Source organism: Euwallacea fornicatus, chromosome 4 (assembly GCF_040115645.1).
Source record: "Euwallacea fornicatus isolate EFF26 chromosome 4, ASM4011564v1, whole genome shotgun sequence".
NCBI lineage: Eukaryota > Metazoa > Arthropoda > Insecta > Coleoptera > Curculionidae > Euwallacea > Euwallacea fornicatus.
The window spans coordinates 232221-259504 of NC_089544.1; the positions used below are offsets into that span (position 1 = coordinate 232221).

General features: G+C 41.3%; 4 protein-coding genes across 7 annotated transcripts in view; 1 reads left to right on the plus strand and 3 right to left on the minus strand.

Annotated features, from left to right (window-relative positions):
* Window positions 1-27284, plus strand: part of LOC136338923 (calcium and integrin-binding protein 1-like) — a 72671-nt gene that overhangs the window by 28124 nt on the left and 17263 nt on the right. The window lies entirely within an intron of this gene.
* Window positions 69-5661, minus strand: LOC136350894 (ATP-binding cassette sub-family C member 4-like). Its single transcript, XM_066303045.1, has 9 exons — window positions 5272-5661; window positions 4449-4679; window positions 3972-4399; window positions 3765-3921; window positions 2444-3700; window positions 1893-2229; window positions 1681-1831; window positions 1394-1624; window positions 69-1337 (listed from the first exon to the last, which is right to left on the minus strand). The coding sequence occupies exons 1-9, from the start codon at window positions 5346-5348 to the stop codon at window positions 424-426; spliced, it is 3783 nt and encodes a 1260-aa protein (XP_066159142.1). The 5' UTR covers window positions 5349-5661; the 3' UTR covers window positions 69-423.
* Window positions 7821-26903, minus strand: LOC136350821 (probable multidrug resistance-associated protein lethal(2)03659). Of its 4 annotated transcripts, none has more exons than XM_066302902.1 (12): window positions 13846-14327; window positions 13641-13693; window positions 12217-12407; window positions 11945-12160; window positions 11688-11888; window positions 11311-11537; window positions 11102-11258; window positions 9808-11037; window positions 9405-9756; window positions 9199-9349; window positions 8793-9023; window positions 7821-8741 (listed from the first exon to the last, which is right to left on the minus strand). In XM_066302902.1, exons 3-12 carry the CDS (start codon window positions 12291-12293, stop codon window positions 7849-7851), a joined length of 3735 nt encoding a protein of 1244 aa, XP_066158999.1. In that variant the 5' UTR covers window positions 12294-12407; window positions 13641-13693; window positions 13846-14327; the 3' UTR covers window positions 7821-7848. The 4 variants fall into 4 exon arrangements, with proteins under 4 accessions (XP_066158999.1, XP_066159000.1, XP_066158998.1 ...); XM_066302903.1 differs by having other exon boundaries at window positions 13801-14327; XM_066302901.1 differs by lacking the exons at window positions 13641-13693; window positions 13846-14327 and adding an exon at window positions 26589-26903.
* LOC136350822 (probable multidrug resistance-associated protein lethal(2)03659) lies at window positions 15036-22550 on the minus strand. The gene is made up of 12 exons (XM_066302904.1): window positions 21987-22550; window positions 21772-21921; window positions 21017-21181; window positions 20742-20957; window positions 20471-20671; window positions 20195-20421; window positions 19989-20145; window positions 17912-19111; window positions 17509-17860; window positions 16412-16562; window positions 16074-16304; window positions 15036-16022 (listed from the first exon to the last, which is right to left on the minus strand). Exons 3-12 carry the CDS (start codon window positions 21091-21093, stop codon window positions 15121-15123), a joined length of 3714 nt encoding a protein of 1237 aa, XP_066159001.1. The 5' UTR covers window positions 21094-21181; window positions 21772-21921; window positions 21987-22550; the 3' UTR covers window positions 15036-15120.

Consider the following 27284-nt stretch of genomic DNA (forward strand, 5'->3'; position numbering starts at 1 on the left):
GGTATACCTAGTTTTATTTGCTTTGATAAGGAGATTTGGAGAGGAGACTTTCTAAACAATAATTGCAATTTACTCAAACACTAAAAATAAGTACTTAATTTCCATTGTGAAATTGTTAACAATAGCAATCTTCCACAATGTAGACTGCACCACTTATTTGTCTTTGAATGTACGTGATCATTACTTATTTATAATCCAATCGTACTTTGAAGTGGGGCCATGAGAATGTTTCTACAAAGGATCTAGCCTAAACCCAGAACATGTAATAAATACTATATACAGTGTCAGCATAGCAACATGTTAGGATTTCTGGCACGATCGTTACTCGTGTAACTTATACAGTTAAGAAGCATTAAACCTTTAATGTATTGTTTCAGACTAGACACCCTTTAAGTATCACTCCACAACTATTATACAATGTTATTACCCCCGATTTAAATAATCAGTAAGCCCTGCTTGCTCAACCATTTTATAGAACATCCCATCTCTATTGGCCAACAGTCTCTCAGGAGTGTCATACTCCTTAATCTCTCCTCGATCTAACACCAAGATCTTGTCCGAATCTACGATTGTATGTAGCCTATGGGCAATGGAGAATATAGTGCAATTCGCGAAGTTTTCCTTAACAGCTGCATGCAGCATAGCATCTGTCTGAGGGTCCATATTGGCAGTTGCCTCGTCAAGAACTACGATTTTGTTGCGTCTGATGATAGCCCTGGCTAAACACACAAGCTGTCTCTGTCCAGAACTTAAAGCTGGGGCGTTTTCGTTTATCGGCATTTCCAAAGTGTGGATGCTTTCCTTCAGGTGCACCCGATCCAGCAACTTCCAGATTTCCTCATCGGTGTACTGGAGGTAGGGGTCGATGTTAGTCCTGATAGTTCCAGTAAAGAGAACTGGATCTTGGGGAATAATCGCAATGCTCTGCCTTAAGAACTCAACTGCAACGTGTTTGATGTTCACTCCATCGATCAAGATGCTGCCCTCCACCTCGTAGAGCCTGAACAACGTGGACAGAATCGAGGATTTTCCTGCCCCAGTTCGGCCGCAAATGCCAATCTTCTGGTTGGGCAAAACATCAAAGTTGAGGTTCTTTAGAACCAGCTCCTTGCCGTAAGACAGGCTCACATCCTTGTACTTAACGCGACCTTCGGTGGGCCAGTTGTCTATTTTACTGCCATATTTATTTTCTTGCTTCAATTCAGTGTATTCCAATGCCCTTTCCACTGAGGTCATTTGGTTCTCCAACTCTGCCCAATTGCGCACTCCCCATTGGACACTGCCGGCCAACATGAAGACTTGCGTGAAGACTAACCCTACATTTCCAGCACTGGTGTCTAACGATAAAAATTGTGATTTAACAACATTCGAGTTTGATTTTCTGACCGCTCACCAGTGTCAAAGAAGAGGAACCTCGACACTACGAGAATAATCAGAACTGAACATAGAGCGTCCAGCAAGAAGCCAAAGGCCCTGGAGGTGCAAGTGAGCATGAAGTGGGCTGAGGTGTAGAGGTCTTGATGTCGGTCAAATTCGAGTTTCAAAATCTCTTCGGCCTTATAGGCTCTTATCGTGGTCAGCCCTTCCAGGGATGCATTGAGGTGTCCAACTAAAGGACTTCGGCCTGAAAATAATCGCGTTCTCTAAATGTGGCTGGAATTTAAGGAGGCTGACACTCACTTGCTGCCTCTAATCGCTTCAAACTCCTCCCTGTCGGCAGGTACAGCTTCCTCACAATGTAGGTCACAATAAAGAAAACTGTGGCCGGAATCAAGAATCGCCAGTTGACGAGGGATATGTTAACCACTACCCCAATAATCTGTACTGTTACCTATGGTTAAAATCAGAAGATTACTCTCGTTCGAAGACATCTCTAAAATCCTAGAACTCACTCTAAAGCACTCAACAAAAGTGTAAGGAAGAAACTCATCGATGTTGATCAGATCTTGTGAAAATCTATTTAGTACGTTGCCAATAAAGTGGGTGTCAAAGAAGGACATCACTGCATTAATGACTGTGGTGGCCATTACTTTGTGGACTTTAATCGAAGCCCTTCTGCATAAATCGAAGATGAAATATGATCTCGCCAGGACTAGAAACACAGAAGCTCCTATCATTGCTGAATAGAGCTTGATGAATATGTCTTTTCGCGAAACAGTTTCGTCGAAGAGGGTCGTGTTGGTTTGGTTGCTTATAATCAGGTCGACTTCCTTTTGCTGTTCGTCGACCCTGGAAGACATAGATATTTTCGCTAAAGGGCATGCCTTTATAAATGATAGACAACGATCACGTGACTAGCATACGGCACTACGATTGGTTGAACGCAAGCAACAAACGCGGTTTACTTATCGAATTCATTAAATCACGTCATCACCGCGAATGACTGCTCCGTGAACGTTTGTGGAGAAAGAGATTTAGCTGAGTTCGGGTTTAATGTACTTACCACATGGCTATGAACTTATCCCCGGCTGTTTCCGACCCCTGAGACAACACGTAAGCCAACACGACGATTAAGAAGTAGCACATTCCTCCTCCATACTTGATATATCTTCTATACACTTTGAAGCTCACATCACCTTTCTTGGTGACTTCCTTGTAGATTTTCTTGGCTTTGTTTTGCTCCGTTTCCAGTAGTTGCACCTTCTCCTCATCTTCTTCCTCCGTTTTCTCGCTGATGTCTTTCCCATTTTCTTTATGCTCCTCAATAACTTCCTTCTCAATTTCATCATCTTTTCCTACGATCTCCGTGAGCTCCTCTACAGACATCTCTGTAGGCTTTCCCATTGATTTGATCTTAGAATTTTTCATGATGATAACGCTGTCAGAATCTTGTATATGGTGTACGGTTTGACTGACTAGTACCACGATCTTCTTCTTCAGGTACTTCTTGATACATTCGTTGAAGATGTGATCTTGAACGTGAGCGTCTAGGGCTGTCAGTGAATCGTCCAGAAGGTAAATTTCGCTGTCCTTATAAATGGCCCTGGCTAAGTTTACGCGAGCCTGCTGACCCTTGCTAAGGTTGATCCCATTATCGGCCACTATAGTTTGATCTCCGTTTTCCAGAAGGTTCAAGTCGTAAACCAAGGCGCAAACTCGGATAACTTCTAGATACCTCTGTTCGTTGTACTCTTGGCCGAAGAGGATGTTTTGTCTAATGGAGGAGGGAAACAACCACGGGTCTTGGGAAGCGTAGGCGATTCTTCCATTAGTGCTAACCATTCCGCTCTCTAGAGGGTAGTCTTGCAGCAGTGCTTTGAGCAACGAGCTCTTTCCTGACCCTACAGGTCCAGTCACAATGACCAAGCCCGAAGTAATGCTTAGAGTGATGTCTTGTAGCGCTATGCGCTTGTTGATGGTGACTGTAGCATCCTTCAGGCTCATGCTAGGAAAGTCTGTAGGCTCGTCGTGACTATTGTCTCTATGCAACTCGTCAGCTTGAAGGACTCTGTTGATTCTAGTGACTGCGGCTAAAAGTTCCGCAGCCCTGGACATGCCAATTGGTATGGACACTCCCAGAAGATGCCTGAGGTTGTTGAACATGTTAGATACATAGAATATAAGTTTGGCATCTGGGACGTAACCCATCCAGAGGTAGCTGACTATGAGCACGTAGAAGCCGATTTTCGTGGACACAGTCCCGGTTACTACGATTAGGGTCCGAAGATAGAAAGTGAGGCGCATCGTGTTTATCTCTTTTCTGGAAGTTCAATTGTAAAATTAACTCTATTTACCGATTAAAGAGAGAGGGTGAAGCTACTCACCTTCTTTTATCGTTAACAAGATTGTTGAAGAATTTCTCCCAAGTGTACAACTTAATAATCTTAATCGAGGATAATATCTCCTGCATCGTTTGCAGCCTTTGATCCGTCTTCTTGCCGACTTTCAGCCTCAGAATGGTGATCCACCTTCCAACGTACACTGCGGACGCCCAGTTTAACCAAGAGAACTTGGAACACCAGAAAACTTACATTGGAGTGGCATCACCGACACCAAGAAAGTCATCCCGATCAATGATATCCATCCCATCTTGACCAGCAACAAATAAACTATAAAGGCAGATGAGATGATTCCAATCCACATGTCGTTAAACAACCAGATGGATGCCTCGAATACATGAACGTCTTTGGTGATCAACGTGACGATATTGCCTAAACTGATGTCGTTCATGGCTGCAGGGGTAAGCTTGAGTGCCTTTCGGTAGAGAAGGGAGCAAAAGGAGGTTCTGATTTTAATCGCGAAGGTTTGGACGAAGATGATGTAGTTGTGCCAAAAGAAGAAGTTGTAGATGTTGATCGCAATCACTACAGCGGCGTATGTGTAGGTCTCGTTTTGGGTGCAGCTGTCCTGGCTCTTGAAGCAGTTGATAAGGCTGCTCATTGCGTACGGCTCCATGGCACTGGAATCAGTAGTTTAGAAAATTCTTATTGAAAAGTCGACATACTTACATGTTAAACAATTTATGAGCTAATAGTAAAAGGCCTAGAAATACATATTTCATCCCGAATCTGGCCCAAACTAATCGAGCAAAAGAGGGCTTTTCTTTGAGGTGTTCAGATTTCCATTGAGATTCAATTTTATCTCCACAATGGTCCGAATGGAGAGTTTTTAGTACGTCGTAGAGGTCCTCTTCTTCCAAATCATTTTTCAGGGCTTTGGAAAATAGTTTCCGAGTGTATCTGCAAATAAATCGGTTGCTTCAGTTATCGATTGATTTTTGCCCTCGAGAGTATTCTTGGTCTCCCCCGAAAACGTTTCAGAATTACTCCATTTTAGTGTTTTCCATTTTTTATCGCATAAACTCGCTTTCTTTAACGGAACACTCTGTTTCTTGTGCCGACAACTCTCTCTTCTTGTTTCTCTTGTTTCATCATTGACGTTTTTTGATGCTGAACCTTCCGATAAGTTGCCGGCACGATAATTTTTAAAGAAAAAGGAGGAATTGACCAACGGCCTGTTAGGATTCCGCCGCTCTAGTGAGAACTACGTTGCTGGCAACGTTATCAGGAGTTCGAAAATCCGTGCCTCAGGCTGTTGAGTTAAATTACTAAGGGCTTGCCGGTCTTTAAGGCCGGTTTTTCGCACTCCAGGGCGATTTTGCCAGGAAGATAATCACGAGGATTTTGAACGAGATATGAAAATGGAGCATTATTAGGGGTCGACTATTAGGAGAAACCGCGTGAAGCGGCGACCTATAGTCGATTCCAAAAAGGTTTTCCTGTGATATTTTCTAAAATCGGATGCGAGTAATTCCCAAAAACGAAAACTTACATAAACGTTATCAGTGACAAAATGTTGGCCTTTTCCTTAGGATTTTGCTTCCTAATCTCTTTTCCCGTATGATCCATGATTTCGACGCTTTCTTCGTTAGAACCACCTAATTGTGAATTTGAACACTTTTCACCGCCAACGACCTCCTCAAGCACTTGCGGCACCAATCGATTTCATCCACAACCACTGTAACGCAGCTTTTACTCAACCACTCTACCGCATGTTCAAAGGTACCATTGTCCTCTACCAAGCGCGGAGCAAAATGTCCCAAATGCGTGGGTTCCAGCTTTTTATTAACTTCACCGTTAAATCCTTCTAAATTTCGCGATAAACTTGTAGGTCTATAAATTATAAGAGCTTTAGAGCACTTGTTACGACGACTGCTATCGATGTCCTAGACAAAGACTCGATGGTAAATATTAATTATTGCTTTTAGATAGGTACATAAACTTTCTGTAAATATGGAAAGACAACGATATGGGAGAACTGAAAATGAAAAAGCAGATTGCATTGTCGTTGGTGTAACGTGGTGATAATCAACCTTTCAGGGTTTTTTCCACGATCACGTTATATGTTTTGTGCAGAAGCTCACATTTTGGATGTTTAAAGCTTTTTGAGCGGTTCTAGAAAACTGGCAAAATTCTTGAAACTTTTCAAGAGTCGAGAGGAGAATATCAGAATTCTCATAATTTCGAAGTCAAATTTCTGGATTCTCTATGCTTAAGGAATCAAGAACTTTGACGAATTAGCCCAAAAATACTGCCGCCATTACCGTCAGCAAATTCAAGGTCATTTTCATTGTCTGTAGGACACGCCAAAATTTCCTGTGATTTACTAGGAAAACTTTCGAGGGATTTAAGATCGATTTGAGAGAATTGCAAGGAGTATGGAGGAAATTTGAACGCGAAGGAGCGAACTTTGTTCAGCGTGAAGACAAACAACTTTTGCACGAGTCAGATTAACGCTGTATGGGGGTCAAAGCTGTATCCGCACCTGCACGCGATTGACCCCTGAATACCTCCTCCCGCGAAAGGTAACCAGCACCGGAAGAGAGAGAGAGAAAGAGGGGTGGCAGATGCGGGAGGCACAAGGATGGATATTCAATGGGTAAAACTGGGGAGTGGAAACAAGGGAACGACTTATTGCATCATCAGAAACCAGTTTTTGGCGTAAGTACGACAGGAAAAACCATAGGAAATCTTGACGAAATGGCGAAGGGATTATCACCTAAGGGCGGCCGTATGCCCATGGATGCCGCAACGCAAAAAGAAGTATCTCGGGAGGAAATTTAAATATGCGACGGAACAGTTTCGGTTGTCGAAAGAAAGTGGCGAAATTTCTATAGTGCTTCTCGTTACCGCACTAGTTTAATAAAGCTTCTTCGGCCATTTTTGCAAATGTATTTAAGTAATCCTCTGACGTGGAGTTCTGTGGAATATTCCGAACTTGACGAAAAATAGCTTAAAATGTCTTCGCGATGGACATTTTCAGATTTTGTCCTTTCGAGCAGAAATTCGAATAATAAAAAATTTAACTTTTGTAAAATCCCTATATCTCTCCATTGTTTTCTATTTATGAAACGCTTAATTTTATTGAAACGTGCGGTTAAGAAACTGTAGTGTCACGGTGACTACATTCAATTACTTTATGTATGAAACATTGAAAAGTTAAGTTAGTATGAGAAAAAGGTGCCTATTTATAAACCAGAATGATCCACACTTTAATGACTTAACTGATAAATTAAGGCCCAAATTTGCTTTTATTAGTATCGCTCAGTTGGGAACCTACATACATACTACGGAATTAATATGTTAAGTCAATTGATTAAACACTTCCTAATGCAATAACCTTTGTTATAAGTATGCTTTATACGTTTGAGGAGGATCGTTCTTTTTCGATTTTTCTTTGTTTTTGAATAACGCTGTCTCACGCAAATGGAGGTGGTTGGAACGAGATAACACTCAACGTCTACTAAGGGCTCGGACGAACATTCTTGTTGACGCGTCGGTGCCTAATCTCTCACCGCCCTTAGAATAGTGGAAAATTGATTCATGTGTAATTTCTTTTAATGTATCCGAGGTTGACCTCTTGCCCTATCATAGATAACTATGTTTGCTGAACAAAGGGCTCTACATCGTTTTCTATCTTTCAGGGATTTTTCGAATTTTTCAAATCTAGCACGTCAGGAGTTTCCTTCCATTTACGATTTTTCCCACTCCCCTCTCAACTGTCAAATTTCTGTAATTTCTTTTGTCTATTCAATATGTGCTTAAGTCAGGGCCGTACCTGATTTCTTCCGGCCCTAAATTTTTCCGTGGAAACTTTATGATTTATCATTCAAAATATATTTTTCTTATATATAAAATTGTCGTTCCACAGCTTTTGGCATAAATTATTTTCAGAGCGTTTCTACGTTTTGTTTGAGCCCTTAATAGAGGATGAGTGCTATGCTCAGCCAGTTTTAGTTGAGAATAGGGCGCAATTCCACCTCCCTACTAGCCTTGACCGGTCAGTATTCTCAAGTGAAATCTCAGAAAAAAGCGGTAACCTTAGGATTAAATCGTTTATTTTTCACATTTACGAATCAATATTCGAAGACTGATTTTTCATAGCATAGAATAGACTACTCTTATCCTCTAATAGCTTCTTGGGATCGTCGAATTCGACTATATTGCCCCTATCTAGCACCATCACTTTATCACAACCTAAAATAGTACTGAGCCTATGGGCTATTATTATCACAGTGCAATTGCTAAAATTTTCCTTGATTAATCCATGGACTAGTTGGTCGGATTCCTCATCCATATTTGCCGTGGCCTCATCCAGCACCACAAGCTTATTCTTCCTTATAAAAGCTCTGGCTAGAGACAGAAGCTGCTTCTGACCGGTGCTCAAGCTCATGATATCGTCATCCAGAGCAGGAATTAGGTCTTTCACTTTAACCTTCTCTAGAACGCCCCATATTTCGCTGTCGGAGTAGACCTTGTGGGGATCTACATTATCTCGTACAGATCCCTCAAAGATCACAGGATCTTGTGGTATAATAGAAATGCTCTTTCTCAAGTAATTAATAGAAACCGAGGTGATGTCTATTCCATCTATCAGGATCTTGCCTTCATATTGGTACAGTCTAAACAAAGTTGATATAATTGAGGACTTTCCAGCGCCAGTCCTGCCGACAATTCCTATTTTCTCTCCAGCATTCACAATGAAACTTATGCCCTTAAGAACTGTGCTTTCGGGGTTGTAGGAAAGGCTCACATTCTCGTACTTCACAGAACCGTACTTCGGCCAGTCGTTAATGATTCCTCCTTTAGTGTTCTCTTGCTTGATATGGGTGTATTCGAGCAATCGCTCTACTGAAGTCATGCAGTTCTCCAAATCCGCCCACTGTCTTACTGCCCACTGCAAGTAGCCGGTGAGCATCATCACTTGGGTTAGAGTCAAGCCCACATCTCCCACAGATATGGCTAAAATGTTGGTCACTCAGGATGATACATGTGAGTTTATGGTGAGCTTACGAGTGCTGGTGAATAGGAGAATTAAAATGATGAACACAACAAATAAGGCGCCGGCAAAATCCATGATGTAGCCAAAAGCCCTCGTGGTGGTCATCACCATGTAGTAAGTTGAGTTTGCCAAGTCTTGGTGCTTGTCGAATTCGTCTCTCAATACTTCTTCGGCTTTGTATGCCCGAATCGTAGTCAGGCCTTCAACTGATGCGTTTAAGTGGCCCACTAAGGGACTTCGAGCTGAAAATGGAGAGATGAAATTGACCGGGCAGGTTAGTAGAAGTAAGTTGAGTAACAAAAATTAAATTTTTTATTACTCATATTACTTTAAGTGTTTCGGTTCGGTACAATCCTGATGTTTTCGAATTATTGCTATATTTAGCCTGTATTAACATTATCCTTTCTTTATACTCACTCATTGCTTCTAATCGCTTCAAGGCCCTTCCAGTAGGGATATATACCATCCTCAGCACGTACAAAGCAAGGAAGAATCCCAAAGCAAATAGCAGGAATATCCATTTTACTGTTGCAATTAAAATCAGCATACCTCCAATGCTTATAAAACTCTAAAAAGCATCACTCATTGACCCAAATAATCCACCTCAAAAGCCCGCTGTTTACCCTAAAGAACTCCATGAATATGAAAGGAAAATGCTCGTCGATAACGTCCAGATCATAAGAAAACCTGTTCAAGATGTTTCCAATGAAATGGTTATCAAGGAAGGCCATCAAAGAGCTGATGATACTTTGACACATGATTTGGTGTATCTTAACAGAAGCCCGTCTGCAGAATCTTAGAATTGAGTAAGACTTGATCAGGGACAAGATTGCGGATGAGAATATGAGTATGGCATATAAATTAAAAGTACTGTCCCTCTTCTGGACTGCATCATCATAAGTGACGGTCTCGTTGGTTTTTGAGGACACATTGTTGCCTACTCCGATGTCGAAGACTTGCTGCTGATAATCCACCCTAACATTGTGTACTTTTAGCGAGGGAGCCGCACCGGGACAAAAGACTTACCACGTGGAGACAAGTTTTGAAGAGTAGCTGTCAGTAAACTGAGCCCCAAGATATATCACCATGATCAAACCAAAAATCAGAAATCCCCCTCCGAACACCAAGTACTTCAGGTAAGTGGCAAAATCCACGCTCCCTTCTTTCTTCTCCTCTTGATAAACCTTCTTCTTGCCTTTACTATTATCCGACTCAATCTCCATCATCTCCATCAGTTTTTTCTCCTTAGCTTCATAACTGACGCTTTCGTTCCTAATCGGACTATGATGGAGCTCCTCTAGATCTTCCTTGAGCAGCTTTGTTGGCTTGGAAATTGACTTAATCGAACCTCTATTCATGAATATCACACTTGCTGCTGCATTGAAGTGGGCAGGGTTCTGAGAGACGAAGAAGATGATTTTGTTCTTCAAGTAGTTTTTGATGCAAGCGTTATAGATGTCATCCTGGACTCTAACGTCCAAGGCTGCCAGGGAGTCATCCAGGAGGTAGATATCGCTGTTCTTGTAGATGGCTCTAGCTAAGTTTACCCTGGCTTGCTGACCTTTGCTGAGGTTCATTCCACCATCTGTGACGATGGTCTCATCGCCATTTGGAAGCAAGTTAAAATCATAGTCGAGAGAACAGACTTTGATGGTTTCATGGTACCGTTCCTTATCAAAAGGTTGTCCGAAGAGTATGTTCTGCTTTATGCTTGAAGGGAACAACCATGGGTCTTGGCTAGCATAAGATATTGAGCCACACACCACGATGGTACCTTTGGTGGTGACATAGTCTCTGAGGATGGTTTTGAGCAGAGAGCTTTTGCCTGAACCCACCAGGCCTGTCACGACGTTCAACCCAGGACGATTCACGTTAAGCGAAATATTCTTCAGGATATTGTCTTTCCCCACTGAAACACTCACATCTCTAAGATCAATTTTTGCCTTATCTTTGATAAGGGAGGTATTGATCGCAGGGTTGTAGTGTTCCTCGATGTGGAGCATTTTGCTGACGCGGGATAGGGAGGCGTAGAATTCTGCCATTTGGGTCAGACCCAAAGGAATGATGATCCCAACCGAGTGTCTTAGCTCTTTGAAAAGCCCTATAACGTAGAATACCAACTCGGTATTGGTGGAATATCCCAGGGCCACGTAGGCGATCAGCAGGACCGGAAAGGTAATTTTTGAGCCCATTATTCCTATGAGGATCAGGCAGATTTTCAGGTAAAAGGACGTCATGGTTTTCTTCATTTCTTTTCTGAGGAAGGGATATTAATTAATTAACGCTTAATTAAGTAATTATTCAAGTAATTAAAGCTCACTTTCTCGCATCACAAATTCTGTTATAGAAGAACGGCTCCCATGTGTACATCTTGATGATCCTTAGGGCAGATAGAGTCTCCTGAGTTAACTGCAACCTCTTATCAGCCATCTTCCCCACTTTCAGTCTCATTTTGGTAATGGTTTTGCTTAGTACAACTGCAAATGGTAATCTTGAGCCTTTATAGATTTATGCTTTACTCCCCCCTACCTTGAGTGAGCAAGCCGACGCAGAGCATCCCCATGGCGATGGTGGAGGGAGGGCCCATTTTCGCATAAAGCAGGTAAAATACTGTGATGGTTTGCAACACCCCTATTATCATTTCGCTTAACGTCCATATGTTGTGCACCACAAGTTTAATATCTTTGGTCAGGATGGTTACGATGTTCCCCATACTGGTCTCGGATATTTCCCCTGGCCGTAGCTTCAACACTTTCCTATAGAAATATTTTCGGCTTAGCGTTCTATTAAAGTGATCAAGAGGCTCCTTTACTCTGGAGACCATCGCAGCAGCGTATTGCTCCTCCGTTTTCACCCTCTAGCTGAAGTTAACTGACACAGCTAGATCTGCCCTTACTGTAACTTACCTGTAAATAAGTGACGTCAAAGAGGCCTTGATCTGGATCTCAAGCTTGCATTGGACCATGTATAAATTGTGCGCCCAAAAGCAATGGAATATTGCCAGGGTGATCAACATTCCTCCGTAGAAGTAGGAGTCATTCCTGGTGAGTTTGGAATGGGGCTGGAAATAGGCAATGAATTTGCTCATGATGTACGGATGAACGATACTAAAACAAATTGATTAGTGAATAATTAGCTGTTAATTAGCTCGTATAGGGCTTGCCTGTTGAAAATGGTCCACAGCAAGTGGATCAACGACAGGAGGGAGTAGCGCAAGCCGAACCTGGTCCATAGGACCTTAATTAAAGTTTTATTCTGCTTCCATTCTAGCTCCGTTTTATCTCCACATTGTTTGGAGTCGCAGCCATCCGGAATGGCATAGATGTCTTTGTCCTGGAGGCTCCCCTTTATGCCCCTCTTGAAGAGACCAAATGTGTAGCTGTGAATTAATATTATTCCATGGAATTTAATTGAGGGGATTTATCGCACACTTACGCGAAAGTCAGGAAAGAGAGCAAATTCGCCCTCTCCCTGGGGTTGCTGCGTCTTTGCTCTTTGCCTCCGCAATCCATCTTTTCCCATAAAAACCGTTTTGAAACTTAAATAGCGATCGATCGACTATTAAGTCATCCTTGGCTAAACATCCTTTATAATGTGACTATTACTTTCAGGAAATCGTTGGCAAGCTAGAATTAAAAAACGTTATTAGTATACTCATATGGATTAGCCGTACCTAACTATCACCTTACAGGGTGTGCGAGATACTAAATTCATTTTGCAACTTGGGAGTTTACCGATGGTACTTTACGTCAAATTTGCGGTAAGCCAAACGAAAATTATTAGAATAAACATTTCCGAATGTGATATAATTGACCTTTAATTGCGTAATTGATTCACGGGAATTTCGGTTGTAAAAAGCGCAGTGCTTGCGGCACGTGTGGGATATTGAGATGAACGAAGTTTGTATGAATATTTTAATGCTTATTCAGCAAGTTCGGCTGGCAATTACTAGTTTTTATATTTGTACAAACGGAGATTTTGCTTGAAATTCGCATTGGGCCGCAACTAATGTTTACAGTGACTGGCGCTAACATAATGCGGCTAAATACCAAAGTTCTGGTATTTTCCATAACGTTACTGGCAAAAATAAGGCAATTTAGCGTGGTTGCTAATCAAGCAATAAACTAGCAGGACAAATTCAAAACAATTTGCATCCGTGGAATATGAGGGAGACGAGAATGTTAATGTCGACGTCAGCGTTCTGCGGCCGATTAGAAAAGCCGCACCTGCTTTCGGAAGCGCGTTGGCCCATATCAAGAAGCCACGCCTCTCTATAACTGAAAATCTCGAAGGTGATTCGTCAAGTGGGCGAGTAGTGTGGCACAGGCCACGCCCCAAGCAAATGTTTCTCTTGGGGTAAGGCGACTGCCCTCAAAAATAGTAGATTGATAGATGATCTTTCTACGCGTCTACTTCTGCTATTATGGCAGAAATTGCACATATATATTTAGACATAAGACTAGCTATCACGCCTCTAGAGCTATCCAGGAAGGCATGAACCTCGGCACGGTCACCGCATCCGACTGCCCCCTGGGAGGAGACCTATTCTGGGAAACAGGTGGACGGCCTCTGCTTGAGGACTTAGTCTTTATTGTGGCGAATTTTTCTTAGGGTGAATCCGAGAAGAGAGGATCGTGATGTCATGGAAGCAAGATAGGAGAGAGAATTTAGAAGGGAATTAAAGGAAGTTGGTGAAGTATGGAGGGAATGGACGCAGTGGGAAACGAAATCCAAAGAGGGAAATGTCCAGTGAAAAGGAAATGCTTCGGTTGAAACGAAGTGATTTTATTGGAAAATTGTAACCACCGATTGGACTATACTTGCATGCAGTTGAAACTGGTTGTAATCTACTCACATACCTATGTTCAATAAGCTTCCTGTTAGGCTACTGTCTTGACTTAGCATGGGGTAACTGTAAGATAACAGCATTGGCCAATTTATACCAGAAATTCATGTAAACAGTTAAAAAATCATTAAAACGCATTTCAAGACCAGGCACCAATCACGCTTATTTCGCACCTTCAAGCACCTCACATTGCAACACACAGTAAAATACCGACATACCATATACGTTCTTAGAAAACCGCCATTGCAGGGACCCGGCCACCGCAACGAATAATAGTCCGATTGTCCTAAATGACAATTATTCGCTGGAGTGCACGTTGTGAATCGCGAATAATTTGATAATACAATTCATAACGCAATTGTGGTCTACTCTAAGTGGGTAGGAAGGAGTGACATACTTTTGGCTGTTGGCGCTCTCCCTGACCTAGCACCTACTGGTACAAATGAAGTACTTAATCATGAAATTGCGCAACTAGGCCCAGATAGAAAATTTGATAGTACAAATAAAGGCTTAATTATAGCTTAAGTCCTTCTTTGAACGGGATAAATTGAACGTTAATGGACATCATGAGGCATTAATTGATAGGTAACGTTCGCGATGGTGCGCAATCTTCGAGACCTTTCTTTAGGTGCTGCATTATTTGCAAATTTTTATTTTCAATTGAATTTCCCCCCTCCTTAGCATTTGCGTTAACACAAAGACAAAATAAAGTGGTTTGTTTACTTACATTTTAAGTCAACAATATGCCATTAGTGCTGGTTGTTTAGAATTCCCCGTCAAAGACGCTTGAGGTTCCGGGATGTTACGTTCGCGCTGCAGCGGTTTACGAATTTATGATTATAAAATGAGTGAATTGGTTACCAATAATGGTCAACCTTGCTTGCGCCATTACCTCTTTTACGGATAGTTAATTACGATTCCATAGCCGCTAAAAATGCATTATAAAATCTCTTAATACGCCCGACGAGGTGCGATTTTTGATGGACTTCGCGACCTCCATTTATCGTTTTAAAATGAACAAGGTGGGCAGTACTTTTCGATCACTAATTAACCAGTCAGGCACTGCAAAAAGTAGGTAATTTGTTACTGTCCAAACATGACCCCTAGCGACATTTATTTACTGGCGATATCAATGCCATCGAGCAATAATCATCAATTTTTCTCGACCGTTTAGTAACAGATTTGTCGCTGTACGTGCGTGAGGACAATGCAGTTGTAGCTGCTAATCTACAGAGATTTGTGCCATTTATCGCCTAACCGAAGCTCAACCCGTGAAAGTTCAGTAAGGGAAAAATAACATCTGAGGGCAATTCTATTAAGAGGGGGACGATTAAATATTTCGCCAGAATTGCTAGGGCCGGCCCTGGAGGCATCCTGATAAGGGAAAATATGAGAGAATTTAGAAGGATTACAATCTTAGGTTTATATTAAAAAGCTTATTCTCTGATTTAAGAAATATTGAAAAAAGCAAAAGAAGCTCTGACGATTATTGATCATTGATCATTCATCCTCGTCGACCGGTTCTTCATGGCATAAAACAAACTGCCTTTATTGGCTAAAAGCGTCTTGGGGTCTTCATATTCGGCCACATTGCCGTTGTCCAACACTATCACTTTATCACAATCTAAAATAGTGCTGAGCTTATGGGCAATCATTATCACAGTACAATTGCTAAAACTCTCTTTTATCAGCTTGTTGACCAGCAAATCAGTCTCCTCGTCCATATTTGCTGTAGCCTCGTCTAGTATAAGAATTTTATTCTCTTTCATCATCGTTCTTGCCAGCGACAATAGCTGCTTCTGTCCAGTGCTCAAGCTCAAACTAACGATATCGTCATCTAAACAGGCAATAAGGTGCTTCATTCGAACACTCTCCAGAACGTTCCAAAGTTGTTTATCGGGGTATAGCTTATGGGGGTCAAGATTGTCTCGAATACTCCCTTCGAAGGTCACTGGGTCTTGAGGTATCACTGATACGTTTCTCCTTAAGAAATTGGTTGATACGGACGCGATGTCCACTCCATCAATCAATATCTTGCCCTCATAGTCATATAGTCTAAACAGAGTAGACATGATAGAGGACTTTCCAGCTCCGGTCCTCCCAACGATTCCCACTTTTTCACCGGCGTTTACGGTGAAATTTATGTTTTTCAGGACTGCAGCTGAAGAGTTGTAAGAAAGACCAACGCTTTGGTACTCAATAGAACCATATTTTGGCCAGTCGTTAACGGCACCCCCTTTGCTCTCTTCCTGCTTTATTTCTGTATATTCCAGGGCTCGTTCCACTGAAGTCATGCAATTTTCGAGTTCAGCCCAGTGCCGGACTGCCCACTGCAGGAACTGGGTTAACATCATCACCTGAGTCAATGCCAAACCCACATCACCTACAGATATGTCTGAAAAAAAAAGATTTTTTATGGTTTTGTGTTTGTTTCGGCGTCACTTACGAATATCGACGAAAAGCAAAATTAAGACTATAGACACCACAAACGTAGCGGCAGCAATGTCCATCGCAAATCCGAACGCTGCGGAAGTGGTAGCTACCATGTAGTAAGTAGAGTTTGCCAGGTCTTGGTGTTTGTCGAATTCGTCTTTCAAGACATCTTCGGCTTTATAAGCGCGAATGGTGGTCAAACCTTCCATGGAGGCATTGAGGTGACCTACTAAAGGGCTCCTTGCTAAAATTTTAAATAAAGGAATCAACCACAGGTTTCTTTAAGGGAGTTGATTTCACGCAGGCGACTTCCCAGAACAACTCAAGTGAAGAAACATCTGTGGTACTCACTCATCGCCTCCAATCTCTTCAACGCCCTGCCAGTGGGCATGTACGCCATCCTAAGTAAATACAAAACGAAGAAGAACCCCACAGCAAGTAAGAGGAAAACCCAGTTTACGGTAGCAATCAGTATCAACATTCCTGCAATGCTGAGGATCCTCTGCAAACCACTTGGTTGACTTCAATTCCTTTTAGGGGTTGTCAGGGTGGTCCACGTAAGATGGCCCATTACCTTATCTAACAAACAGCGAAGGTTAGAATAAAAAGTTTAATGCAAAAGTTATTTGGTTTTTCGTTTTTTTTTTTTTAATTTTCAAAGTTACAGAGTGGTCCAAAAAATCGTGATGTGACAAAAATGTGATTTTTTAGTCGGAATACCTCATATTTTATTACGGACACTAAGTCTGCTTGTAATTATAAGTATTTTTTGCTATTGCAAAATATGTAAGTTTTTTAGCGGTTTTTGAATTAATGATATTTAAAGTAAAAACCGGGAAAATGAGTTTCTGAAAATTCTCAATACATTCGCAAAGTTTTAATTGAATCGTTTGAAAATTTGTTTAGTTAATAAGAAAGGGTGGTTCTACTAGGGTGTATTTTTAATTTTCGAAAAATTGTATACAAGGTGAGAAAAAAGTCCTAACTTTTCACCTTCAAATGCCTAAAATTCGATAGCTATCTTTTAAAATCTATCTAGATTAAATCATTAAACCATATGTCATTTGAAAGGTATTTAAAAGAAGAATTCATGAACAAAATACAGGGTGTCCCATTGATTGAAGTCGAGTTTGAGTCACTTGAAATGTGAAGTTTGGATACCGTTTTCACACCCTCTATAAAATTTCTCGAAAGTTAAAAATGTTCAATATTTTGTAATAAGAAAAAAAAATTATAATTATAAGCAGAATATTCGTACCGATATATGAGGTATTCCATTTTTGTCACGCTACTGTTTTCTGGATTATCCTGTAACATCGAAAATATTAAGAAATAAATATTTATGAAAAATTAAATAACTTTTATATTAAGCTTTGTTTTCAAACCTTCCCGTTTTTGAGATAAGGTTTGTGGACTATCTCACGTGGACCAAGCTGTACAATACTGACCCTAGTGAATTCCATCAATATGTAGGGGTAATGCTCATCGATTACATCTAGATCGTACGAGAATCTGTTCAAAATATTTCCAATGAAGTGGTTGTCCATGAAGATCATCAAGCAGTGAATGACGCTCCTGCACATTAGTTGATGGATTTTCACTGAGGCTCTTCTGCAGAACCTCAAAATCGAGTACGATCTCAGAAAAGCGAATCCTCCTGAGGAAAATACGAGAATCGCGTATAAGTTGAAAGTTGAGATTTTGTTCTGCAACGCTTCTTCGTATGTGAGAGTCTCGTTTCTTTTGGATGTTACGTTATTACCCACGCTGAGATCGTAGACTTGTTGCTGGTAGTCCACCCTGTTGGAGGCGATGGGATTAAATGTTTTGGGGGTTTCTAGGAGACCTTACCACAGGGAAAGGAGCTTCGCCGAGTAGCTTTCGGTAGATTGAGTTGCCAGGTAGAGGCATAAAATCAGGGCAAAGATCATTAATCCCCCTCCAAATTTGAAGTACTTCAGATATATCCCTACTTCTACTCTACCCTCTTTCTTTTCTTCTCGATAAACCCTTGTTCTGCTCTCCAAAGGCTTCATTTCCATGACTTCCATCAATTCCCTTTCTTCCTGATCATCTTCCTCGGCTATACCCGAACCGCCAGGCTTGTTCAACTCTCCCAATTCCGAGAGATCTGAAACTTGCTTGATCGAGCCTCTATCTAGGAATATCACCCTTAAGGCTTCTTGGAAATGCGCAGGGTTCTGAGACACAAACAAGACAATTTTCTCCTTTAAATAGTTCTTTATGCAGTTGTTGTAAATGTCTTCCTGCACTCGGACGTCGAGGGCTGCCAAAGAGTCGTCCAGCAGATAGATATCGCTGTTCTTGTAAATAGCCCTAGCCAAGTTGATTCTAGCCTGCTGTCCTTTGCTGAGGTTCATGCCCCCATCAGTAACTACAGTTTCGTCTCCTTGGGGCAGCAAGTTTAGGTCGTATTCCAGACAACACACCTTCAACACCTCTTGGTACCTGTTCTTTTCCAGGGTTTGCCCAAAGAGGATGTTTTGCTTTATAGTAGAGGGGAACAGCCAGGAATCTTGACTAGCATAGGACACTGAGCCGCAGACTGTGACCGATCCTTTGCTGGCTGCATAATCCCCCAAGATAGTTTTCAATATTGAGCTCTTGCCGGACCCCACAGGACCAGTTATGACGTTAAGTCCAGAAGTGTTGATGTTAAATGACAAGTTTTTCAGGATGTTTTCGTTGTGAATTGAGACCACCACATCCTGGAACACAATCTTTGGCTTTCCTTCAATAACGTTAACAGGAATATAGTGCTCTTCGATTTGCAATAATTTGCTGATGCGAGTTACAGAGGCGTAGAACTCGGCAAAGTGGGTCAGCCCCAAGGGGATTACTATGCCAGCAGCATGTTTTATCTCTCTGAAAATGCTTAGGACGTAAAAGACCAGTTCGGTGGTAGTGGCATAGCCCAGTGCCAAGTACGAGATGAGGAGGACTGGGAAGGTGATTTTTGAGCCGATGATACCCATCAAGATCAGGCAAACTCTGAGGTAAAATGCAGTCATAGTTTTCTGCATTTCCTTTCTAAAATTTTATGAACCTTTTTTGATTTAAGAGCACGGCAGGAGCAAACTTTCTATATGCAATGGGTCAATTTGCTCAAAACAAGAGGCGCCTGGATGTCTAGGTGACCAATTCCGGAGAAGGGAGAGGGAGGTAACAGACGCGGAAAGAAGAAATATGGATATTCAATGGGTAAAACCGATGAATGGAAACAACGGAACAACTTATTGCATCATCAGAAACAAGCCCTTGGGGAAACACGACAGGCAAGACCATAGAAGATCGTGACGAAATGGCGAAGGCGCCTGTAGCTAAGGGCGGTCATGTACGAGTGAAAGTTCTAAAAATACAAGAGATGAAGAGAGCCGAAAATCATTTAGCAGGGGACAGTTTCGGAGTCAAAGAAGGTCTTTTCATTCTAAGGTTCTTAATGGATAGGCGTTTAGGTACACTATGTGCCAGAACACCAGGTCTAATGTTTTTTTGAAGTTTTTCTCATGGGGAAAAAATATTAGGTTAGTTCAATGGCCGAAGGCAAGGAAAGAAAGATGATTTCTAGGGAGCAGATCATCCAGGCAGAGAAGAACCAATGGCAGGCTTACAACGATTAGACTAAGACGTTCATAGCTTCAATCAACGGATGGATTAATGGGACACAAAAGCTCGTCGGACATGAACTGCTTGGTACTTGTTTATGTGAGGTAAGCCGAAACGAAGGTCAGAGATGTGGGTTACAAAGAGTATCTTCTTCAAAGACCAAGTAGGCATCAGGGGTGCCGTTTTTTGAAAAACTTGGTTTCTGGCTAAATAAATTAAAAGAATTAAACATAAAAAAAAGTAAATGGACAAATTGCTTAGAGAAAATTTGCTTCTGAACTATTCGGGAGTTTTAACTCACTTCCTAGCGTCACAAATTCTGTTAAAAAAGAACATCTCCCAAGTGTACATTTTTATGATTCTGAGGACTGACAAGGCCTCCTGGGTCAACTGCAACCTTTTATCGGCCATTTTGCCTACTTTCAGCCTCAAATTTGTAATTGTTCTAGTTAACATCACTGAAAACCTTCATTAATCTTTCTAGTCGACAAGTCACCTCAGAGGTACCTTGGATCATCAATCCTCCGCAAAGTATGCTAATGGCGATCGCAGAGGGAGGGCCCATTTTCGCGTAAAGCAAATAAAAGACTACAAAAATCTGCATTATTCCAATGATCATGTTGCTCAAAGTCCAGATATTATGGACCATAAGCTTGATATCTTTGGTTAAGATCGTAACTATGTTCCCCATGTTAGTTTCGGATATTTCTCCAGGTCGCAGCTTCAACACTTTTCTGGAACAATAAAAAAAAAATGTTTGCCGTATTTTTAAGCCGAATTTACCTATAAATCAAAGAGGTCAAGGACGCTTTCATCTGGATCTCCAACTTGCATTGCAACATAGAGTAATTATGCGCCCAAAAACAGTGAAATATGGACAGGCCTATGACCGTTCCCGCGTAGAAATACGCATCAGTCCTGGATATTTTGGACCGTTTTTGGAAAAATGAGATAAATTTGCTCGTTACGTGCGGCTGGACAATACTGCAATGCCATTAGTTTAGGCTAATTAAAGTTAGCCGAGAAGATTCTATGAAAAGGAAGAATGACTCGCCTGTTGAAAACGATCCATACCAAATGAAAAATGAACAAAATAGAGTATCTCATCCTGAATCTCCTCCATAGCACTTTGAGTAAGGCCTTATTCTGCTTCCATTCTAGCTCAGTTTCGTCTCCGCATTTTTTGGAATTGCAATCTTCAGGAATGGAATAAACATCTTTATCTTGGAGCTTACCTCCAACCCCTCTCCTGAAGAGGCCAAATGTGTATCTGGAATAGAGGTGAATTCAAGAGAATGTCCAAACATGTTAATCATTGTAATTGCTTACGCAAAAGTCAGAAAGGAGAAAACGTTTGCTCGATCCCTTGGATTACTTCGTCTGTGCCCATTTCCAGAGTTATCCATTTTGAGCTTTTTTTTTACCAAAGAATTACTGTTTTTACACAATCATTTAAATACCTATTTATGTTTCCTTTAGGAAGGTCTGGATAATCTAAAATAAGTATATGACTTCATGCCAACTCCTTCAATATTTTTCAAGCTGTAGTGTGAATGACTGCCTGTTGATGGTTTGATTGTGCCTTTTGTTACGCAACGAACTTAACATGGACATATACAGGGTATCTTGAATTGCAATATACGCCGTTAACGAAACGCCACGGGCCAGCTTTGTTTCCGAATCACACGACGTTAAGTCTTGCAATATTTGCAAATATCAAAAATTCTTTTTCGACAAAAAAGCGCTTTGGAAGTAACAAAACAAGAAGTAAACAAGTAGAGAAAATAAATAAAAGGGGCGCTCGAATGGTAAAAATCCAATGGGACCGCATCTGGTGAAATGCGGGCCGACGTGTGTCTCTATTGTTTGAACTGACTCTACCGAAAAATATCTAAAAATGTTTTTTCCAAATATTCAGTTTTCTTTTGAACGCCTTAGAGAGCGTTGCACGTTTTTTTTTTTTTAAGTTTGGACGCCCTGTATATGCAGCCATGTGCCAACGATCAATTGTTCTCTTATAATCGATAATAGAAATGAGGTAGAAATCTTAATAGATCGATAATTGATGTTTCATAACTACGTACCGGTGCAATGTGATACGAAGACCGTGTCTTTGTTGTATACTACTGCACAGTCATGAGTCTGTAAAACCATCCAAATTACAACTTAGGAATATTTGTACTTTACCCTCCTTGGAGGGTAAAAGGGTATTTTTGTGTATTTCCTGGTTTAGTCTAGATAGCAGCATTAGTTAGAGGCTAATGTGTGTAATGAAAGTGCACAAAAACAATTTACTTACCATGAGATGAGCACCCTTTATTGATTACACACTTATCACTTCAGCCTCCAGCGAAGAGGTCTTTCTTTCCTTTTCACGCACAAACTGACCGATGATTTATACATGCATTAAGTGTTAACTACTACTTAGAACTGGTCTGTTAACTTTCAGGATTCTTCATAGGCACCGGTTCTTCAAAATTACTTTTTCAATACGGACTGCGTTTACCGCAAAATACGAACATTTCAAAACAGATGACCATTTGTGAACTGAGGCGCAGATGAAAGAATTTACTTCTTGGAGGGTAAAGCGCTGCGCATTTTTTTTTTTTACATCGGGAAAAACCAATGGAGATGTACTGATAATATTTAAATTTTATACGGTCAGTTTTTCGATCTCCATAAAATTGTTTCTGCGGGTCAATCCTGGAATCGTAGGAGTTCTTCTCTTGGAGAAAAATGTATAAGCGCAACAGGGCGAAATTGTCGCGATTCTTCATCGATCACGGGAATTTTCCCCACTCGCCCTGTAGAAGTGAGCGGTGAAGAATTTTATTTTAGAGCTAGATCCAGTACCGGCCTCATGCGGAGGGGGGGGATGATTAAAAATTTCGCTAAAGGCGGCCATGCGTAGATGCTCGTAAGGCCTACGGCCCATTTTTGAGCGCATTTCACGAAAGAATGTCACAGTCATGGGTATTTCTGAAATGTTCGAAACTTAATAGCTCTGAAACCCGATAGAAGGTTAAGACGTTGAAACCATTTTGCCACAAACGATAATTTCTGTTGATGTTATCTGTAGTTTCATTAGGTAATAGCTTCATAAGTATATGCACATATTTTCAACTAGCTTGCAAGTTTACTATAAAAAATGCAATGCGGGCAGTGGGTACCCACTACGATTAGGTTCCTCGCAAAAAAAAAACTGATTTTTAAGTAGATCCTTCACAATTTGCATTATCACCAGACACCGCGTTCTGGTTGATTCAGTATGAAAGAAACCTCTCACGAAACCTCATGACGCAATTCCACCATTCAAGTGTCCGTTAACGAGTTTGGGGCGCAACATGACGTCGTTTTATGGGATGAAGAGGTCATTCCTAAGAGACCTACAACCTTGGGACCCATTGGAACTGCTGCGATTTTGAAAACGACGCAAATTTTCTGTTCAACGAGATCATTTCTGACATATGAACATAAATAATAAATATAAAAAAAAATATATGCGTAATCATCACGGATTTTTGAAATTACCGAGCACGAAAAACGATGTTCGCGAACGAGAGTGCGCTCGAAAATTCCCAAGTCGGCGTTCCAGATATTCCACCATCCCAAGTTGATTTTGTAGTTAGAATTTCCTATGCAGAGTGCCCCACATCAAATTGCTCAAATATTTTAACTGTAGGTTTTCCTAGTAGTACTAGCACACGGGGAATTTTTGCTTCCTTCATTACTAAAACTTCGTTGTTAAAATATTTGCGTTTTGTTCGGGGACAGCCTGAATATTTCAAAACATATATAGATGGTTCAACCTGGTTGCCCATAAAATAACTGACGATACCATTGTGAGCTGGAAATCCCAACGAAAGCGAAAGCGGGAATCTGATTGATTGATGGGATTAAGTGGGTCTTGTCGGAAGAGAAGGATGAAAAAAGCGGGGAATAAAAGCTTTAGATGTAGCCGGCTCCATTAGCTCTTTTCCGCTTGGAACATCAATTGACCCATAAAAGTATGTATTAATTTTCCGCTATTTCCAAGTCGTAAAGCTCCATCCGAGAACGCTTTTAAAAAAAAAACATTAAATAGATTATTTCTTATCTACCCCCCTATTTTCAGATGACCTCTCCTAGCGCAGCGGAACCTATTGAGTAAATTAACTCATTGCACGTTTATTACGAAGGTCCTTCTATATATCGCAAACAAACACACGATAGCAAGTCGTTCTTTTGAATAGAAAAATGGTAATTCCCTAGTCCTATTAATATTAATTAGCCGGCGCCGACCTGTTTCAATGTAAAGATATCTCTGAATAAATAATTGCGGTTTAAGGTCTATGTCGAGCATGCCTTGTTTTGAGGCCATTGCGTCGAGGTATAAATAATAAAGAAGTTTCAGAAGACCTCTGGCGCTCTAACGGAATGGAGTTGGAGGAGCTATTCAGAGTCCTTTATGACTCTCAAGCAGTGACGAGGTAAACGAGGAACGTGGTCTCTTCTTATGACAATTTCATTCAATTTTTCCTGCCTTTCAGGTTCCGTTTGTGGCCAACCTGACGTTTCCCCCTTGACCCTACTGTATTCATTGCAGCGCTGAAGTTTTAAAAACGCAACTCGAAGATCCTCCACTTTGAGGCTCCTTCGGAACCAACACTACCAGATACCTCGGGAACTAATAGAGACGGCCCGGTGCAGGCTTGAAGCATCGAGGCAATCGGTTTGACCCATTTTTGAACGCAATTGCTCCTCCAGTTACTGAGATATCGCCGACGCACTAAAATACGTCGCGGGGATATTTACACTATCGGGCTTTCCAATGTAGCGATTTCCACCCTGATGGTTCCATTAATTGGCCGGTAATATTCTTTCGAGGCCTGATTGCTTCGTGTTAGATAATTGCTGTGATATAACAAACCACAAACAATGAAATTGAGTGTGCGAGCTGGGAAAAATACGTACGCAAATCACTTGCATTGATGATCTATTAATGGCTGATAATTACTGATAATCGCTAATTTTCGATGATTAGTGATACTCAAATGGGGTATTTGTTCTACTTGCGATATCGTATCAGGACGGTTTACTTGGACGAGGAGAGGTTGGACAATTTAGGTTATCGTGTCGTCCGAAGTAGTTTTCAGATATGCGATATACATGTTGAAGAGAATGCCATGGCGGAATGCAGCTCATTAATTTAATGATTGTTGTTGATTTCTCATTGTTGTTTGTTGAAAATGCTTCTTTCTGAATCTTATAACTTCCGAAGCGCTTTTGGGGTTACTTAAGGTTGGCTTAAGTAAGATAGGAGCAGCGAATGTGGCGAGTGAGATGCTGAAAAGGTAGAATGCGTGGGGATAAGATTAGAAACTATATGAAGAAGGTCTCGGTTGAGAAAGAGGGGGATTAGAAGGAGAAAACTGAGATCTAGGGAGGAGTAAGAGAGGCAATGAAGGGGATGAAGGAACGCTCGCCTCCGCTTGAAGTAATGCGGAATGGTCGTTCTCAAGACGAAGGAGAGAAGGTTTTTAGTGGGTAAATGTCCCCGTAAGGGATGAATTCCACATAACCCGGTGACCTATGAAGGTTTTCCTCTTCTACCCAAAAAAAAAAAGAGTTAGACCAGTAACGACCTCCATAAGGGGTTCGTGGAGACGTTCGAGAGCGATGCGGAGCTGGGTTTCAGTGCCCGCCCGCGGAAATTCCATGAAAAGAAATTTTCCCTGGAATCGGAATGAAGCACATTTGAAGAGGAGATCAGAAAAAAGATGAAGAGATACGCTAAGAATGGAGTAAAAGCGAAGGTGTTGCAAACACTGATAACTCCTCAAGAAGTGCAAGATAAGCAAACGGGAGGAAGACCCGGACTTCGTTCGGGATGCATCATTGTCTGGAGGCTGTGCAGACCATTGCGGGAATCCCACCAATAGATCTATTGCTTTATAAGGGACATCAGGACGAAGGCAAAGAAGTTTAGAGCGGTCAATTACTATGCGATCCAGGCGATGTGCGAGTACGGGACATACCTGCATAAATTTGGAAAGCTGAGTCCCAATAAAAAAAAGTATTAAAGTTGTCCACGGAGGGGGAGAACTTGCCACCTTCTGAAGAAATGCCTAACGGCACTTTCAGGCGCATTCGTTGTAAATAAAGAGGGAAGGTTTCAGTGTAAAGGAGGGTGTCTGTGGACGTTTGCCTCTCCACAAATAAGGGCGAATCTGAAAGATCCTGAGGCCCATTTGCGGGGAGTGTGTTCATAAATTAGGACGTCCTAATTGAGTTACTCGGGCCAATTTGTGGCTGTAACTATAGAATCGAGCATTGACCCCAAAATCATGCACGAGAAGAAACTCGGTATACACCGGTTATTTAACATAAACCAGGCTTCCGACTAAAGAAACAGACCAAGTAGCAAAGTTGGTACGTTTCTTCCACGTGCAAAAACGCAACAAATCAAGAGAATTGCATGCTCATTCTCAAAAAAAACTCCTCAAAATACTTACGAGAAGTTGATATAACAATTGCCGACTACTTTCACTTCAAATCTGTCCAGCGATCTCGCCCATAACTAAACCACTGAAAGTTTATGATATGCGTGTAATGGAATGCCCCTGATATGCCATTAATTTAATCATATTAAAATGCCGATTGTTGAGAAACTGGATTTAAAAATCTCATTACGTCCAACGTAATACTCATAAGAAAATAAATGAGTAAATAAAATATAAGAAATTTCCTATAAATAAGTTTCTCGAAACTGCCCAATATCCCACACACCAAATGTGGGAGTTTGACCCAAAGAGGGCCCCTTAAACTCGCGCCGGGATGCCCGGTGGATGGAAAAAATGTACAAGTTTTGTATTGGGCAAACATCCAAAAGCCAGGTGCGAAAACCCCCTTTAGTACTCACCGGACAGGCCTCAGTCTCCCTCAGCACTCAACCGCTCAGTCCTCTGTCACATAACTATTACACTTTGATAAATTGGCACTCTCGCACGAGTATTTAATACCTCATAACATAAAATGGGCTTCTTTGCATTTACTGATACTCGTAATTTGTAAATAATCACTTCAACGAGCAGATGCTACACAAATTTTGATCTTCTATATAAAAAAATGGGCGGAAGTGCGTTCATTCAGTTTGGAATTGACAAACTAAGTATTTAATAAGCAATCTCCGGTGGGATATGAAAGCTTGTTTTTTCATTTCTACCATGCTGGTACACACTTCGTATTCACCGCCGAATAATTATACCATGAGCTCGTAGTTTCGGTAGTAGGGAGATTATCGGCAAAACAACACAAATACCATTCAAATTGAAATATTTGGTTGAATTTTTCCAATGTGGGTTTATACGTTTAGTTTTTACGTAAGCGAATTGTTCCGCACGTGGGAAATACCAGCCAAATTGGCTCGTTAGATGACCAGAAACGGGCGCTGTTTCATTAAAACTTCACCATTTTGTCAAGAAGAGGAAGACGCTTTATGTCTATTTCCAACGATGTAGCAACGTCAAATTCAAGCAGATAGCTTAGCCCAGGCGGTTAGCAATGATACGTGCGACTTTGCCAGTTTTACTCGTTTCACCTCAGATGTCTAAATTTT